Source organism: Plectrocnemia conspersa, unplaced genomic scaffold (assembly GCF_051122295.1).
Source record: "Plectrocnemia conspersa isolate PC_06_02 unplaced genomic scaffold, ASM5112229v1 ptg000007l, whole genome shotgun sequence".
NCBI classification, from domain to species: Eukaryota; Metazoa; Arthropoda; class Insecta; order Trichoptera; family Polycentropodidae; genus Plectrocnemia; species Plectrocnemia conspersa.
The window spans coordinates 8,348,931-8,368,630 of NW_028277171.1; the positions used below are offsets into that span (position 1 = coordinate 8,348,931).

The 19,700-nt window shown below is 30.7% G+C and overlaps 2 protein-coding genes across 2 annotated transcripts; one reads left to right on the forward strand and one right to left on the reverse strand.

The window, feature by feature from the left end:
* Window positions 1–353: 353 nt before the first annotated feature.
* Window positions 354–9,590, reverse strand: Rab23 (RAS oncogene family member Rab23). Its single transcript, XM_088188979.1, has 7 exons — window positions 9,497–9,590; window positions 4,046–4,227; window positions 2,960–3,081; window positions 2,722–2,884; window positions 2,566–2,645; window positions 705–880; window positions 354–640 (listed from the first exon to the last, which is right to left on the reverse strand). Exons 2-7 carry the CDS (start codon window positions 4,076–4,078, stop codon window positions 522–524), a joined length of 693 nt encoding a protein of 230 aa, XP_088045105.1. The 5' UTR covers window positions 4,079–4,227; window positions 9,497–9,590; the 3' UTR covers window positions 354–521.
* Window positions 9,591–13,992: 4,402 nt separating this feature from the next.
* Usp14 (ubiquitin specific protease 14) lies at window positions 13,993–18,599 on the forward strand. Its single transcript, XM_088188982.1, has 10 exons — window positions 13,993–14,148; window positions 14,287–14,465; window positions 16,362–16,466; window positions 16,534–16,645; window positions 16,722–16,989; window positions 17,061–17,283; window positions 17,490–17,672; window positions 17,814–17,940; window positions 18,006–18,206; window positions 18,274–18,599. Exons 1-10 carry the CDS (start codon window positions 14,133–14,135, stop codon window positions 18,381–18,383), a joined length of 1,524 nt encoding a protein of 507 aa, XP_088045108.1. The 5' UTR covers window positions 13,993–14,132; the 3' UTR covers window positions 18,384–18,599.
* The last annotated feature ends 1,101 nt before the right edge of the window (window positions 18,600–19,700 follow it).

The following is a 19,700-nucleotide window of genomic DNA, read 5'->3' on the forward strand; positions in this document are numbered from 1 at the left end:
TAAATATATGCAGATTTAAAAAAAATAAACAAGAATCCTTTGTCAATCGAGTGTTGAAAAATAGAATCAACGATATCTAAAAAACAAGTCAGTGAAAGAAACTAATTGTATATGTAAATTAACTTATCTTATTGTACAGTGTAACATAAAAAAATCACACTAAATTTATTTAAATAATAATAATCCTATTTAATAGCAGTATAGTCTCAGACTATCTAATCATTAGTGCTTATTTGCAAAATTTTTGAACAATTTTCTTTGTTAGTTTGATTGGCATATTGGGTTGAACGACTGCATTGTATTGTTTTTTATATCACCATGAGATTATTTCGATGTTAAAAAGAATCACTCCGTTAACTATTTCAATATATATTTAATTCTCGTAAAAAAACAAAGCGTTCAATAATAATTTATATAATAATAATTATTGCTTCATATCAAAAATTTCCATAATAAAAAAATGTCATCAATAAATATGTAAACTTAAATATCGTTACAAGAGTCCGATGAGGTACACAGTTTTACAATAGTCTACAGGCGTTCCTTAAAACGTTCTTCTTCTTTGTGCCCCGATGTTTGTTCGGCCTTAAAACGATTGTTCCATTGGTAGGGTGTGAAAGGTGACTAGGGTTAAAAGCGCCTGAAATTTGTATTTCATATTATATACATATAATCTAAGTTTGTCTCTTAATTAAATAACGTACTGATCGGAATGTGGCGTCTGGGTTCCACGAGCTCCGTTTCTTCCTCTTGGCGATGCATTTCTGCTAAACATCTCGCCGCTAAGTGTCTGAATACTGCGCCTACGTTTACGTCTTCTTTGACGGATGCCCTCATCAGCCTGCATCCTAGAGAGCGTGCCAACAATTCGGCTTCATCACTGAAAGGTAAATGTAAATAATATAACAAACATAAAAGGCAGTGATACATAAATTTTGAATGAATTTTTGCCAATATTTCCTTCAATTAAATGTACCGCAGAAAAAAAAACAACACAATAAGTCAGTGGTTTAAATCGATGGCTAACCCATATGAACCCTAGTGCTTATCAATTTTTATTGTGTCTGAGAGATCGAAATTAGTGATTATTACATAGTTATAGTTCCGATCAATCATTACAGATTAGATTCTCCTACTTTTTCCCTGTCTGTACTTCTTCCCTTTTCTGTCTGTACTTTTTTTTCAGCTTATTATCTTCCGAGAGATGAGTTGGCTTAGTTTGTGTTTTGGAATTGATCTAATGAAAGTTCTAAGACTAATTAGTTTTAGAAATTGGGTTTGGTTAATTCGTGTAGGTTATGTTTAGGTTTGAACAGCAAATGGAGGTTTCGTAACTGTCAAATTAAATTTCATAGACATTTTATAGCAGCATATAATTTCACTAGTTAGTTAAAGTATATTTTCGTTAGTAGAAATATATATCTACTGGTGAAAATGTATTTGGACGTAAAAAATAATGACAAGTATGTAAATGTATATATGTATATTACTACGTATGGAAAAGTTTAAATCATTTAATTTTACTAGCACTAGCCAGAAAAATAATATTTTTATTGGTAAAAACATTAGTGAAAATGTATTCCGATATTATTTCACTGAAATGACGATATTTCAGCTTTTTCCAGGGAGAGGGGCAAAAGTTGGTTAGTCAGTGGTTGTTTTCCTTAATATTTCGAAATCATGCATTTTTCTGACCAAATTCAAAGGGGAGCGGGCAATTGTCTTTTTGTGGAATGGATGCGCAATAGGCAATACGTTTTACTCTGTGTAAACTACTATTATTATTCTACCCCTTTGTTAACGAGCGCCGGTCCAGCCATTTGGATCGTTTCACTTTTAAAGCGTAAACATATTTCGTGGGTGAATAAGAAGAGGTGGCCTTGGTCCACAAGTCTTAGTCTTGGCAGACAGAGTCAGTCGGAAAAAGACGCTCCGACTGACGCCTCAGAATCACAGCACGACAGATCACAGCCGACAATAATTCAACTTGACACTCTAGCAAAGACTTTTTAGACCTGCCATTTGAACTTCACCACCTGATAGCGGCATCTACATTTACATATATGTAGTATATATGTATGTGGTAATTTATATATGCTTATAAAATAAACTGTTTATAAAATAAATTTTGGCGGCAAAGTCACACTCCTTCAGCCTTAAAACCCGAAAGAACAGTAATGGTATACATCATAACATTACAATTTCATTTGCAGATGTAAACAATTTGAAGCGCTTTATTGCGTGGTCATATTATTGGCATTTTTATAAAATTATAAAAAAATATTAATGCAAAATCTAATAAGTGGGTCGCGGTAGTTATGTATTAAGTTTAGTAGACTCGTACAACGTTCAACATCGCACGCTCTTAAATTTCTGATTAGTTATTCGATTGAAGAGATATACCGATACAGGTAGTAAAGTATAACATTATTGATTTAATCTGTGTTGTTGTTCAATTTAATTGCTTTATTGAAAGTGAACACACTGTAGATTTTCTTAAAAGTAGACCACAGTCGTTAATTTTGGGAAGTTTTGGTATAAATTAAATATTGCAAACTTTCTTACGGTCCCACTACGCTTTGCTCCATTAAATCTATTTTGTTCTGAACAATCACCGTAGGAATGTCTCCACATTCATTCTCAACCTGAAATTTGACAAGAAATATTATAAATCTTATATCAATTTTTTTTTTAGAATTATTTATTTTGTTAGATTCATACTTTTAACTTCCATGATTGTGCAGCTTCGAACGACTCTCTGTCGGTCGTTGAAAATGCTAATACGCAAGCTTGAGCACCTCTGTAATATGCTTTCGTTATTGCATCAAATTCTTCTTGTCCTGCAGTATCCCATAACATTAATCTAACTTCTTCGCCATCCAATCTAATTATAAAAAATATAGATAAAAAGTACATATTTATATGTATGTATTAGTATATATATAAAAAGTATAAGCACTCTATTTGTCTCTCCAAAAAATCAACACCGATAGTCTTTTTATACTCTCTGGTGAATGTTCCTTTGCAGTATCTTTGAATCATGCTCGATTTTCCAACTCCTCCATTTCCAACGATAACCACCTATAATACAATAAATTAAAATAATATTTAGTCTTGCATATATAAAACTGGAACAAGCAATAAAACTGATAAAAAATACTCATTTTATCAAAAATATAAAAAAAAATCGTTAAATTTGATCAATTTTAACTGCTTCTTGTGACTCATAGTTTTAAAAAATACAATGTAATTAGGTATATGGAACAAATATTTTCCAGAACAGGCAATCCTAAGCTGATTTAATATATACATATGCTCTAGTTGTTTTAAAAATGTATTACTAGTTACTTACGGACTCTCATATCACTATAATAAATACTCCTGACTTTATATACATATAAAAATATTATTATTTTTAATACAGTAGACCCCCTAATAACACGGTCAATTAGGACGTGCTATTTGGGTGCGTATAGTTGGGGGACTAGAAAATACTCATAGAATTTTTAACAATACGTACATACGAATCAGGTGCGTGTGGTGAGATATCCTCCCTTTGACTCGTTCACATATAAAGTAATGGGCCTCCTAATAGCACGTCCCTAATTTACCGTGTTATTTGGGGGTCTACTGTATGTAGTATATTTATAAGTGAAAATTCATAAATATATTTAATTATATATGTATTTTACAAAAAACATATTAAAAAGCTGTATGATGTTTTTTAAATAATTATAAATGACATACTATGTTAGCCATAGAGAAAATGTAACTTATGTGATATGTACTATGTATTTTATATTATACAATAATTATTTAAATGTTTTGCTATTTATGTATATAAATCAAAATAGAGCCTTATTTTTCCGAATTTTCCGATTCTCTCAACTAACTATCCAGCACATTTATACTTTGATCAACATCATAAACATTCAAGTTTTTATGACTAATAAAACCGGTAATAAATTGAAAATATTTAGCATGAATTTTAGCACAATAATAAATTTATTTTTATCAAAGATTATGATTTTGAATATATTATTACCTTCAACGCGATTTCTAACTCTTCTTCCCTCATTTCTGAGACATTTGCGTGTGTGATATGTTAATTTATAATAGCGAAAAAAAAACTACATTATTTCACAGTTTGATTATCGTTGAAAAAAATAGATCAGATATCGTCGGTTTCCCCTCATTTTGCCATAACGCGTCAGTTCACGTCACGATCTGGAAAGAGAGAAAAAAATATGATGAGCATAATATGCACGTGTGCGCTTTCGGAATGCAAATGAAATTGTTAAACTGTTCTCGTCGGCGCATAGAGGCAGTGTAATTATTCTAGGCGTTGTTTATAGGTAATAGGTGTGTATGTGTTTTACAAGGGGGAAAATATGGGAGTGGTGTCCAAATTGGCTGAAGGAATGTGAACGGTATTTTTATATCGAACAACGGTGACCGAAAACTCGCTTCGAATATATCATCTCTCTGAATTAATTGCCGCAATCGTCAGTCGATGACATGGGGTGATCATTCCTTGAAGGCATGGCTTACTTTTTAAGCTCGAGGGGCTAATTTATGTAATACTGGCGGTCAATCTAACCATCTAACTAGTTATTACTTTTTACATAGATTTAGATATAAATACTTTCCTTTCCTGATTATTAAAGTATAGTCTACAGTGGCGTAGCTAGGGTATGTGCCGCCCAGGGCGATCCTTACAATTGCCCCCCCCCCCCATATATTTTTTGCAGAATCATAAAATCAGCATTTCTTAAAATAATAAATTGGTTATTATTAAGCTATTGTTATTTGTGGATTTATATATGTTTTAGTGCATTCAGGTTGACCCCATCGCGAATATGCCGCCCCCAGGCAAGTGCCGCCCGGGGCGGCCCGCCCCCTCCGCCCCACCATAGCTACGCCACTGATAGTCTAGGCTTTTATAGATCCTTACAGTTGATAGCTAACTAAAAAGCTAACATATCCTGCATTAATCGATTAATTGAACCACAGACCTTGCCGGGATTATTTTGAATTAAACAATAAATAACATTATCCTCAGTTATGAATTCAATACAATATTTATAATTCATTATTGGTGTAGTTATAATGTATTCAAATCAGGGACGTCACTTGGGTGGAGGAGATGAGAATCTCCCTTGAATTTGATCAGAAAATTTAAATTTAATTATTAATTACAACTTGTAAGCCATCGGTTGGACAAAAATACTTAACTTACGAATTTAAATGTAATAAGTTATTTTTAAAATACAAAAAGCTTTCTTTTATGTAATAAATACATAAAACATAATCATAAAAAATATCAAAAAGCATGTACCAAAAGTAAAACTATGCAATCTGATAAAACGTATAATTGACGACTAATTAAAAATATGCAAGCTCTTTTGTTAATATTTTACAGTAAAACTAAAAAAAATGATACGGAACATTAAATTTTATATTTTAGATTCAATGTCACAATACAATGAGCACATGATGTAGGTGTATTTTCAGAGAAAAATTAGCTTTAGAATTTATTAAATAAATTACACTAGATTTATTGTTCGAATACATTACTATCAATAACTAGACTTTCATTTTCATCGTTAAATCATGCTTTTTAATTATTGTTTCCCATTATAATGCATGGCATCGTGGGACATCAATCATTATTTATTATAAGCGTTTTCGACAGCAAAAAAGAAAAAGGTTGGGAAACGCTGATCTATAGACATTTTGACATGCTTTCTCGGTTCGCACGCGGGGTAATCTTATAAAATACTAAAAGAAATTCTCGATCGACAACTTAACGGGTTTTTGTACGGAGTACAAGGATTTACACTATTTTTGTATCTTATGTCATAACCCTTATATTATTATTATTATTTTATAATATTTACTATTAATTAAATTATAATAATGTTCACCGTCCTATTCATACACATACACAAAAAAAACGTACAATATAATCATGTTTTTTGTATGTATAATGATGTCATTATCAATAGAGAGGTGATGATTTTATATCGTGAAGCAGTTATTCGTTAGTAATAAAAATTGTACAGTTACTTAATTAAATTAGTACGTTAGTATTTTATATCCAATTATTATAAAATAGTAAAAATTCAATGGTAGATTTTGCAATCATCATTTAAGTTATATAACAATAAAAAAATACCATAAAAACCTGCAATTTTTAAATAATATAGTTCACGACCAGTAACATAAATAGCCCCTGGCAATTTAAGAAATTTGCTTCTCTTCTATACACATGAAATATGAGAGAGATGGTGTAATCATGTTACTGATATGTATTGTGGTTTTATTATACACATGATATTATATGAATATGTATGAAAATAACCGCAAATTTAATATATTAAATTGGTTATACATATATGAATTTATATATATTTTTAGTGTTATTAAGACATTCTTTAATGTAAGCTGTGTAAAGCAAAGACAATTCACATATTCATTAAAATATTTACAAGTTATCTTTACAAAACAGATATATTTCTCAATATTTTATTGTAACTGAATGTTTTTTGGAATATTTTTTTTTGTGTTCTAAAAAGTCCAGTTTTATTATTGAAAATGTTGCAAAATTCATTAATTTTTAACAATATCTCTATTGGAGTTTTATGCTGAAATATTTATAACTATGAACTAATACCAAAAAGTATGTTTTTTATAAATGCATTATGTAGTATAAATTAAACAATATAAGTTTCACACTGTTGTACGATGTAATCAATAATTAAAATAAATAAAAAATCGTAATTAATAAATATTTGCTATTATTTAATTTTAATTCTAAATTGGTAAAAATATGAATTTAAATCTTCGTAATGAGATATTTTACATTGTTAACTAATTAAAAATACATCGGGTTTAAAGATTTTCTAAATAAACAAATTGTAATAGAAAATATTACATTAGTCTACTAGTGCATATTTACGATGGTGCTAATTTATAATTACACTAGTGCTAATTTATAATTTCATAATAAATTATCTGCTTTACTGAATCAACCACTGCACCTATTTCGTTATACAAGAAAATTATGTTTACGTATATATTTTTAATTTACGTTAGACAAAATACCATTTTACTCCTATAACTCTAATACGAGTGATATTAATACATAGTTCACACATAAAAAATAAGGTCTTATTAAATAAAAATTTCATAAAAAAATACATTAGATACTATATTAAAAAATTTTTTTTACAAAACTGTTCTTAATTGCTTATTTTTATCTTTTTTTGCAGACTTCCCAAATGTATGTTATATGATAAAAGTGAATAATATTAATAAAAGAATTCAAAATAACTAAAAATATACGTTAAAGGATTTATAAACTTAGTTTCGTTCTCTTTATAGACGATTACTTTTTTGGCAATAAATTAGTATAATACCCTATTTTTATCTATTACATTATTTATTTTATTCATCTGAAAAATCAATATTTTACTGTAATCATAAAAAAAACGTTACAAATGCATTTTTGTTTTTGGTGTTGAATATATACAAGATTTCTCTATGAGCTGAATTAGCTCATTATTATAGTACTTTCAATACCTAATATGTACGATCTAGCTCGTTTTTAATTAATCATCACGATTTTCCGTTCTTCTAGACACGATAAAAATTAAAAACAACTCCAAGAGCAATATGTAATTCGAACCCAGGTCTTTCAGGAATTCCATATTTGACAACTTTAAAAGAGAAACAATAAACCAAATAACAACTTGAAAATAGGAAAATAAAACGATATATCAAATTTATAGTTTAATGTTTGTAGTGTTTAATTTGAGATTTTGGAGATTTTTTGAGCATGTGTATTTTGATTAAAGGTACCTTAAGTCATTTTCAACCAAAAATGGTTTAAGGCATCGAAATTCGTAATAAGATATTATGTTACATTAACCCTTTAGGTGCGGCAGGTGTTTTTTAATAAGTCTGCGAAAAATGACAATAATCCATGCAAAAAAAAAGTGTTTATTTTGATTATTTTTATAATAATTTATTATTTAATACATGTTACTTAACCTATATCCATTTACATTTTATTTATTATTTGAGATAAAAGGGGGGGAAATATAAAATTAGTAACGTAATGACAAAAAAAATGTTGCAATATATGTATATCCTATAATTAAGTCATGACAGAGAAATGTATTGCATATAAATAATGCTACTAACAAAGATTTTTTTTAATATTTGTGAGACACTGTATACAAAAACATTACAAAAAATAGTTAATAAAAAATAATACTGATTGGTAAGGCGAGACGTTTTTTATGGCCGTGACTATATATCGTTCCGCCGCACTCAAGAGGCATAAAGTATCGGAACGATATATCGTTCCACCGCACTCAAAGGGTTAAAATTGAATAAAATATTAATTTCATAAAAAAATTGGATAAAAAATACTAAATTTTCAAAACAGATTAACTAAAATATTTTCATTGTTGTGTTATTATTTTTATAAATATATGTACATATATGACCAATTTTAACAAAATCTTTTCTGTGAAAAGAATATGATATATAAAACTAATAGAAGACTACTATTACGCAATTTCAAGCAATTTAATTTAAATTTAATATACCACATAGTTTTTTGTCTTTCTTGTAAAGATATTTTTTTTGTTAAGTTGTTAACGTGTTTTCGTCACATTAGAAAAACGTTAACATCTTGCTTACTCTTGATTAAGACGGTACATACAACCTTCATTAAATGTAAATTAATTTTATATTAACTGCATTGCTATTTTACCATTAAACAAATATTGATATCCTTCATTTATCTTAAATAATACAAATTTACTCTTTTAACTCTTAAGAATAAACTAGAAGTCTATCAAATTATTTATGTACTATATTTTTTTTAAGCAACCGTTAAATAAATACTTAATTGAATGAAAATAAGTTTTTAATTTTTTTTCTTAAATTATCATTGGAGTTTATCCCCTGTTCTAATTCATCATTGCCTTACTAAAAGAGTTTCTCTTAATCGAGCTTCGTTTTAACATTTTACACTAACGACTCACTGATTCACTTAATAAATCGTCATCACCATCGCTCATCTTCATTGTATACTTTACGTGTATAATACACACACAGTACATGACTTTAAAGCGATTTTTTCACAGTGTTAATTCAATGATTCACCGTCTGAGTGACGAGAGCTATAAAGCGTCGATTCGGCGTCGCGCGTCGCTTCTCGGAACGATCGCATTCCACTCCTCGACATCAATCGACATACCACAATCCACAATCCACAATTATTATTATAGGCGTATAACGCACATACACACACTCGAATTAGACACGGGTTCAACGTTCACACACGAGCCGGTCCCTAGAAGACAATAACCGATCGAAGGCTCTCGAGGTCGCGCGAATTTGTGCGACTTCTCCCGGCAGAATTTTACCGATTTGGAACGATTGGAGTGAAAAGAACTAAACGCGCGGTTAGAACACAAACCCAGTTAATAGCGCAACGGAGTATAGAGGAGCGTCCGTCCCACCTGGCGGCCACGCAACAGGTGAGCGAGCTTCGCATGCATAAGATGTAGGGCGACCATGCTGAGACGGCATCGTGGGACATGGTGTTGGATGTTGGGTGTGAGTATCATTCAGTAGCACTTGTTGGCAATGGTTTCCAGCTCAATATTTGGATACGTCATAACTTGGCGCTGCGGAGCCAAAGCAATTTTGTTAATGTGATGTACATATTCATCACTTTTATAGAATATTGTTGGATTATTTTCTTAAATTTTAAGCGGTGAAAATTAAGGGGAAACTCCTCAGTTACACAGTTAAATAGATTTTAAAATATGGAAATGTCTTCTGCACTGAATTTCTCTTTATCAACTAGGCAGTATCAATAACGCATATCCACTCATCAAGAGCCAAAGAAAACAACTCTAAATCATTTGCCTTGATATTTAATTAGCTACTGTTGTTGCTTACAATATTCTTACTACACTTAAAAGAACGATTTTCGTCGAAACTCTGATAGATTTAAATAAATCCATTTACTCTGGGCCCACTTATTCAGCTGCTAAAATCAAACATGATTTAAATAAATTACCGTCAATAAACAACTTAACAAATAAGCTACTTGTATTTTTTCTTGCCGTTGCTTTTATGGGGCTGTGAATATTATGCATAGTACTTAGTCTAGTAATTATGACATACATTTTACTCGTTTAATACAGTAATAGGGTCATTGCGCAATGACACTACAGCTAACAAGCAAGGGCGTAGCCCCGGTGATGGGCCCGAAGGCTAGATGGCGATCTGTAAGAATAATCTATCACTGCCAACTAGAGACTCCATTGCTCAACTATTCGTTCATATTTGTAGTCAAATATTTTGAATAACTACATCATTATTTCTGTTAGAAATATAATCTTAAAATAGTTTTGTTAATATTAATGTGTGACCGTAGATGAAACTAGAAATTAGCTGAATATTTATTATTCTTTATATTAATTAGAAATCGTGTCAGATTTTGTAATAAAAACAAAAGCTACTTACATAGAAATCTCGCTTCCGCAAATATGTACTTTACCAAATTGGACTGGCACACTTAAAAGCAACAAATGTATTACTTGCAATATTGGTAAAACTGTGCTTTTCTATCTAGTTCATAATTTTGTCAATATAAAGTATATTACAGAAAAGCGAAATAACCAACTAGCATAGATGGAGAATGTCAGACAATGCAAACGATGGTCACCCGACAGCTTCTCTCTAGGTATAGTAGTTTCTCCAATAAGTATGCGTGTGAACAACGACTTTGCACAAAGATTTTATTTTATAAAAGTCTTCATACGTAATGGTTGAAAGGCGCTTGTCTCGTCGAGTATATCCGTAATCTATGTGCATGAACAATTTTAAAGTTGTACATTCAAAATAGATACACCAAAAGTGGGATTCGCAATTATGTTAAATTACACGTATCGTAATAATAGGGGTCGGTGTATCGAATTACGAATTTTTTCTTTTTTTGTCAAGACCAGATGATATACTGTGCTCTGCGCTGATTTTTTCTCAATACTCTATTCACAATGGATTAACGTGCGTTGTTTTGTATTAATCTTTCGCACCTGATCTAAGGCATAGTATAATAAAATTATACGGTTTTCACATGGCACTTGCGAATATGTATTGTGTGCACATACATATTTAAATATGATACATAGTGTATATATTAATTTATACACACACACATATTGTTCTTGTGGATTCCCTTGTATAAAACACGCGTGAAAAAATCAACATAGTTTATTCATGAATGAAATATTATATTCACAGTATAATATTTCTTTAAAGATTGATATTTTATACTAGGTATCGGTGTTTTGTTATCCACTGAAGAAAATCTATATTAAAATATATCGAGTCGATCTAAGTTCTGATCCGTTAAAACAGTGTAGCTCTTTTCCCTCATACCAATGGATATGTTTCTCTATCGAAACGAGAGAAATTGAATTGTACATTTATAAATACTTAGATTTGACAGTCTCGTTAATTTCTTCTTGAACGAAGCCATCGCAAAAAAAAACAACCAGCAGCTGACGATTTCGCGGTAGTGTTATCTAATTATAAACAATTTGCGGCAATGAATATTAAATATATACAAAAATGTTTCAAGTATCTTCATTACATCACTTCTATTACTACTGCACATATTTATTTATTAAAAACCAATGTACTATTTATACTAATATTTTATACATACTATATCAGTTGTATAAGTCGATAGCTAATCGGGGGAGTCTGTCGGGAGATCGGAATAAGTGATTATTATATAATTAAAGTTTCGATTGTTCATCACAGATTAGATTTTCTTAGATTTTCCTAATCTCACGGATAAATATCGTGATAAATAATTTAGATAAAATCGAGCTAGGTCATGAATAGTGACATCTATTGCTTATTATACATTTTATGTTATTAATTTATTTAGCTAATATAGCAAATTGTTTATATAAACAAAGCATACATATAATATATTAGCATAAACATAATAAGTAAAAATAGTTATTTATTATAATTTATTCCTTAATGCACAAAAGTGTTTCTTTATTCCACTGAGGAAACCCACTACATTTCTACTTCTGCGGATCTTTCTAGGAATACTATTATACAAGTGATCCAATGTTGGCACTGTAAATCAGACAGCTGTCGATAATCATGCTTGTTCAAAGTGTAAAATGTTAGCTTGCAACAACACATTTGCGAAATTGTTCAATTTTTCAACAGAAATAACAATTCTGTACGAACTGTGTATCGAAATTTACAGGAAGATTATCGTCAATTTCATCGTCCTGCTGCGCGAAATTGGTGAGACTGGAAGCTTTGGAGATAAGATGAAGCCTGTGCATCATCGTGGCACCATTTAGCGAAGAATATTGCTGCTGTAAGTGAAAGTGTGGTCGAAGTTCCGGAATAGTCGATTCGTCGGTGTTCGCAGCTTTTGGGCTTTTCTTATGGCCCCCTTCGGCGCATTTTCCATATGGACTTGCACTTACACCCATATTAAATTTATATAACACAGGAACTAAAATCTCTGGGTATATAAATAAGCAAAATTGCCTAATCATATGATTTAACGTCGTTGATTTTTTTTATGTGGTTATGCTAAGAGTCGTGTCTACGCCGACAATCCGAAACGTTTGTGCACCTAAAAACCAACACCCTCCAAGTTATAACCGAAATACCGCCCGAAATGTACAAAAAAAGCATCGAAATGATTGGCTGCTACAAAATGTCCAGAGGCGGCTATTTAATTGATAAAATTAATGAAATACATAAAATGTGGGATTAATAAAAAAAAAATCAAAAACATCCCTAAATTTGTGTTTTAAAAAAAACATTTGCACCCCCGTACAATATTCCCCTGGCCGTACTCGTTTTCTTATACATTTCTACCCTTAAATTATCTCTATATCTATTTCTATATATAAGTATATCTTTATTTTTTATTAAATACTTATTAAAATACTTTGGTAACATATTATTCTCTAACTTACATATAAATACTGAAACATTTATCTAAAATATTTCCCGAATGTACAACCATTACATTCTTTCAATCATATTTCTGCAACAAGTATATCTATTTTTATTTAAAACTACCTTTATTGATCTATTTTATAATTTTTGCAATATCGTCTTATCTAATTCATTAAGCATATATAATATTACTGCACAATAATTGCAGTGCAGTTTATAATTTAAAAATAAACTCTTATTTCAATCTTGTGTCTCACTAATTATTTAGTAATTGTTAAGTACGCTTTCCCTTTGTAACGCATTAGATTTAAAATAAATAAATAAATATACATGCATATTCTACACATTCATTCATAATTTAAAAAAACACGTATGTAAATGAGAATATGTACGTATAAATACGCGTTAATAAATACACATATTTTTATAAAAAATACACGCGAAATGTTTTATTTTTAATAAATTATAGCGGCACACACGCTATAATATGTGTACACAACCTCACTTAAATTATTACAGCTCCTCGTAACTATCTCCAAAAACATCTTTGTGTCTGTTAAGCTTCGTTTAAAACTATTTTGCCACAATTGTTAATATTTTATGCTTGAAAACAAATATTGTCTATGTGCTTTAAAATAAAAATATGCTGTTAATTAATCGATTTTTACAAATTTGAGATAAAATAATGGTATTGATTGATAAATGTAATAATTATAAATAAAAAGCGATTAATAAAATAGTATTTTAAATTTTAATAATAAAATATACTCTTTATTAATTGATGTTTACAAATTTGAGATAAATTAATGCTATTGAATATTAAATATTATTTTTATAGTGATAAATAAAGAGCGATTAATATGATATTATTATATATATTATAACAAGCTGGACGTGTTGATTTTTATTAAATTAATTTTCGACGCGCTGTCATGGTAGAATTTTATGGCGCTCAGTCCGGCACCGCTCGAATTAAAAAAGAGAGCCGGCGGCCCAAGTCGCTCATCATATTCGGTGTTTTGCGGTGACCTGGCGTTTATTTTCCTGCCGATTTCGGCACAGATCCTAAGGAACACTTATTCGAAGGCCTAGAAATGCCGAGCTATAACGGTAAGCTGTTGTCGTTACAGGTTATGTGTTCAAAAATGAAGTGTCATCCTGACTTGTGACACTTGACTTGACACATGTCCTTTATTTTTTACATTATCTCATAAATTACACATTAAAAGTTATCTTTAAATCGTTCAGTCAAGATAAAATGGGGCAAGGAGACCTATCAGGACGTCGAGGCGAGCACGGAAGAATCGCCGATGCTTTTCAAAGCGCAGATCTTCGCCTTGACCGGAGTTCAACCACACAGGCAGAAGGTGATGTGTAAAGGCCAGACATTGAAGGACGACGATTGGGGCAACATCAAACTTAATAATGTAAGAAATTCTTTACTATTACAGTATATATATTTCATATTCGAGGAGACCTCAAAATGATATTTTGGACTCGCTGAATTGCTAGCGAAAATTATATATTTGGTATTCTGCAATAGAATTTTTTAATGATACTTTGTTACTGTTTTTTTAAGGAATTTGCTATTCCACATTTTTAAGACAAATATCATGCCAGTCACTCCATAGTAGTATTATATATGTTATGAAGAATCTCATACTCCAGGTTTCTGTCAAGTTTATTTTTACTACTTTCAATAATTACATCTTTAATTAAATACAACAATATATACATTATTAGAAAGTATAACTTTTTAATAAAAGGTGATGAAAAAGATTTTCAACCTTCATAGTTATTTTTGTCTTATTTTGAATAATTCTGTATTTCTATGTTTGGAAATACATTAGAGGCTTTAAGGAAAAAGATAAAAAAACAAAATGAAACAATCACACAAAACTAGAAACCAGCATTGTTGTTATCACTATATTTTCAAGGTACAAGTTGGTTTTATCACTGCCACCGCCGCACTTGCACATACACTGAAACAATTGGGCGCACTTTGGATGCTAAACAATGATATATCGTTGTTCGTGAAATGCGAGAAATGCCAACAACTCATCAATGACGTCGTAATGCTCAAATATGAAAACTTTCTGTACCCCAGTTCATCAGTGGTTTAAAATATTTTTATGTATTTTATTTAATCATTGTGTAAAATAGGCACGGGTGTGTGATTAGACAGGTTTATGAATTTCAATAACTAGATTTGATAATTCAATTAAGATTTTTATATAAAGAAAACTACACAAATTATATAAATAAATTACAAACCACACGACCTTTTAATAGGACATCATTCTTTCTGCTGCATTCAACGCATACTTTTTCTTTGCGCTCAGAGATAATTTTCTGAACCCACTATCTTATACTTCAAATATATATATATGTGCGCCAGATGAAATTTTTTTTCCATCATCAAAACCTTTATCTTACTGTTCTCTTCATTTAGGAGAGATAAAAATTATTGCTTCTGTTTTAATTTTCCACCTTGCGAAATATTTATTTAAGATATCAAAAGAGTTTTGTAATTTTAAATAAAACTTTTTGGCGGCAGCCTTTATAAAAATGAATAGCAAATTTCGAATGTGATCAACAAATAAAAATTGCTGCGTACAGATTTAACGTGGGCTATTTTTTATTTTAATTTCGCTCTTATGTGACCCACAGATTGAAAACCACTAATAAAATAATTTCAATTTTCAATAATAATGTACCAATACAAGTCGAAACATTTAATAAATAATGTTTTTTTAATTACTTTTAACGATAAAACGACCCGTTAGTCGAATGTTAAGACGACTTTTGCGCCTGCGCCAAATTGTTTCATTATATGTGTGCAAGCATGGCAGTGATAAAACCAACTTGTACCATTTTCAATCCATGTAACTACTTTTTTCTGATGTTCCACTGTTTCAAGCCTTTGACTCAGTTATGCGTAATTTGTTTTAAAAAAATGGTTACAAGCCGCTTACTCACTTATGTGTCTAAGTACAAAGTTTTTAGTTACAAATTATTTTTAAACTGCGACAGTTTTAAAAGTGCAATTACAAATACAATATTCTAGTAATCTACAATAATAAATAAACAAATCTGTTCCCGTTCTAATATGAAGTCTTAGGCTTCTAAAGTGTCGATTCAGCGTAGTTCCGCTTGTTGGAACTTTGACTGAATTCTTCTTTTTTCTATGTCAGAAACTGTAATGTCTGAAGGAAATTTTTCAGTCCTCGGTATCCCTTATATTTTATAAACTAAATTAAATTTATTAGGTAAGTATTTTTAATGCTTAATCATATATTCTACATATTAAAAATCTCTTTCAGGGTTTGATGATTCTTGTGATGGGAAGCAAGGAAGACGTGCCTACAGCGCCTACCACCAAACCAGTCTTCGTCGAAGATATGTCTGAATCAGAATTGGCGACTGCTGTAAGTCAATTTATTTTTAACAATTTAATTATTTGCTAGTTGTTATTTTTTAAAATTGTAATTTCAGTTAGATCTGCCGTGCGGATTAGTCAATCTGGGAAATACGTGTTATATGAATGCAACAGTGCAATGTCTCAAAACTGTACCGGAGCTTAGGGAATCGCTCCACAATTTTAGCGGTATTATTATATACAATATTATTTAGCATTGTTATTTATTAACTAATTTAAATTTATATTATATAACATATTTCAGATCGAGGCGACGGCGTGGGGTCAGCTTTGGTCGGAGCTATGCGCGATACCTTGGAAGTTATGGATAAGGCGACCAAAATTCCACCACTCGCCCTATTGGCGACTTTGCATTCGGCCATACCTCGTTTCAAAGAGCGAGAGGGATCAGGCGGCCCCGGAGGCAGCATGGGCGGCGGAGGCGGACTAGCTCAGCAAGACGCTAACGAATGCTGGACTGAGGTTGTAAGGATATTGCAACAAAAGCTGACACCTCTCGAAGGCACGAACAAGTATGCACATCTCTTTTAAACTTACTTATTACATACGTTAATCTGTTAATGATGTATCATCACTTTTCAAGATCGGTTATTGATCTCTATTTTGGAGGCAAAATGGACGTCGAGATGAAATGCTCCGAGACAGACGACGAACCAATTTCGAATAATCAGGAGAATTTCCTCCAACTTAGTTGTTTCATATCTCAAGAAGTTAAATACTTACATTCTGGTCTGCGATCAAAAATGCAGGAAACTATAACCAAAAACTCAACCGTTTTAGGCCGGGATGCTGTTTTTCTTAAAACTGTAGGTCTAAATATTTCATTCATAAGTTTGTCCCATTTGTTTGATAATGACAATTATATTAACATAAAAATTTGATTTATGGTAAAATATTGTACATTGTAAAATTGGATGTTATATATTAAAATATTCTCAAAACATTAACAAAAAAGGACAAATTTATTTAATACATTTTAAACTACGCAGGGATTATAAATATTTATTTTCAGTCAAGACTGAGTAGACTACCCGCATATTTAACTGTGAATTTTGTACGTTTCTATTATAAAGAAAAGGAAGCCATTAATGCCAAGATATTGAAAGATGTTAAATTTCCTATGGATCTTGACGTATATGAACTATGCTCGACCGAATTACAGGAGAGATTGGCACCGATGAGAGCTAAATTTAAGGTGACATGCTCATTATTTTATTACATACGTGTGTATAATCTTCATTGGGATTGTATTGTTTTTCTGTTTCGGCTCAACAATCTCTTATCATACCCGAGTTTTAATTAATATATAATAAATTATAATTAAAATAACTTGCAGGTAAAAGACGATATAAAAGTTGATGATGTGCTCGCTGGGAAGGAAGTCAATAGGGAAAAACAGAAAGGACCTATTATTGAAAAAAGCGATAAGCAAAAGAAATACTTGCCTTTCTCATTCGATGACGGTTTGTGTATTATATTTTAGTTTATTATGTATATGGATTGTTTTAAATATGATTTGTTATTTTAGACATCGGAAGCAACAATAGCGGGTTTTACACATTGCAAGCGGTTTTGACTCATCGCGGTAGATCTTCGTCGAGCGGTCATTACGTGGGTTGGGTCAGATGGAAAAATCCTACCAAAGATTCGGATCGCTGTTGGTTAAAATGCGACGACGCTGATGTGACGCCCGTTTCAGACGAAGAAGTCTTAAAACTCTCCGGAGGAGGTAAGCATTAATAAATAATTTGCGGTTAGCATTTGAGCTTATCGTCTAACACAATATCGATGTTAAGGTGACTGGCATTGTGCCTACGTGTTGCTTTACGGACCGAGACGGTTGGAGGCTGACGAAGAAGTTGAGCACAAAGAAGAGACAGAAGAACATAAAATGCATGTTGATTAACTCAACGTATAATCTAATATAGTTACGATATATATATGCTTATTTGTGCTTACTAACCTTTTTATATTAATTGAACACAGTGTGTTCAACGTTGTAATTATGTCATTGTTTCCGATAATGGTTAATATAAATTTATTGTAAATGTTGCATTATTTGAAATTTGTTAAGAATTATGTATTTATTATATTGATTCATAATAAAATACAGCATTTGTAATGGTTTTGATTTTTATTTTATATTCTAAAGAGCCTTGTGAGTCCTTGCAGAGATGAAAATGCATTTTAGTGATAATGATGAGCATTGCAGCAAATGCATGATCGCGATTGATAGTATAAAAAATTAGAAATAAAATTGGTGTGACTTTATATTTTCTGTGAGCTTATATGGATGTTTCTGAAATTATTCTTAGCATTATAATCGAGATAAGTTGTGAATTTAAATATTAATTATCGATCAAGGCAATTTTCATAATTTTATTAAAAAGGAAATACACATTAAAAAATAAATAAAAACCACTGAAGGTCTCATTAGACTTGTGTTTATTAATAATACTATAATAATATTAAACATTTCTGTTGTGTGGGAGATCGGAAGTAGTGACTATTATAATTATAGTTTCGATCGATCATCACAGATTAGGTTTACTTACCAAATCTCACCGATGAATATCATAATGTATAATTACAAAATAAAATCGAGCTAGATCATGCATATTCATATTTACTGTTTGCGATTTGTAATAATAGTTCATAATTAATAAAAACACATGTCACCAATTTACAAATTTGTGTGTCACAATACTTAGTTGTAGGTGTTGATTTTACCTTGTAACGTTTTCTCATGAAACAATGGAAGATTTATTAAGCGAAACATTGATTCAGTGTAAACTTTATATTTATTGGAATACCTGAGTGGTTAATGCAGTATGAAGAGAAGATCTGTAGTGTTCTAAATCTGCACTGCATTACATTTGAACCAAATATTCAAATAAAGGCGATTATTGCAGGCAGCTACTCACGATCGTAGCCTTTAGACTATTACATATATGCAGATAAGAAAAAATACAATGTCTAAGTCTGTATTATGCTGTTTCAAGATATTTAGTATACAAAAAAGTTTATCAAATATATATTTAAACAAATGTAACTTGAAAATTTATAGCTTATGGCCAAAATTGAATCATATCTACGTTCATAAACAAAAGACAGAATAATTCTTATATCAACAATTGTAATAACTATGAAGTTACTACACAATTTGCTTTTATATGTGTGGGGAGTTTTTCTCGGGCTTTTACTGCAAATAGTGTTTTTAAAA

Bases quoted from the DNA above. Each gene is read 5' to 3' on its own strand.
- Rab23 (XM_088188979.1), bottom strand. From the start codon at position 4,078: ATGAGGGAAGAAGAGTTAGAAATCGCGTTGAAG. The intron at 881-2,565 runs GTAAGAAAGTTT...TTTACCTTTCAG, and splicing joins GAGCAAAGCGTAGTGGGACC to TGATGAAGCCGAATTGTTGG. The intron at 641-704 runs GTACGTTATTTA...TACAAATTTCAG, and splicing joins CAGACGCCACATTCCGATCA to GCGCTTTTAACCCTAGTCAC.
- Usp14 (XM_088188982.1), top strand. The intron at 16,467-16,533 runs GTAAGTCAATTT...TTGTAATTTCAG, and splicing joins AATCAGAATTGGCGACTGCT to TTAGATCTGCCGTGCGGATT. The intron at 16,646-16,721 runs GTATTATTATAT...AACATATTTCAG, and splicing joins ATCGCTCCACAATTTTAGCG to ATCGAGGCGACGGCGTGGGG.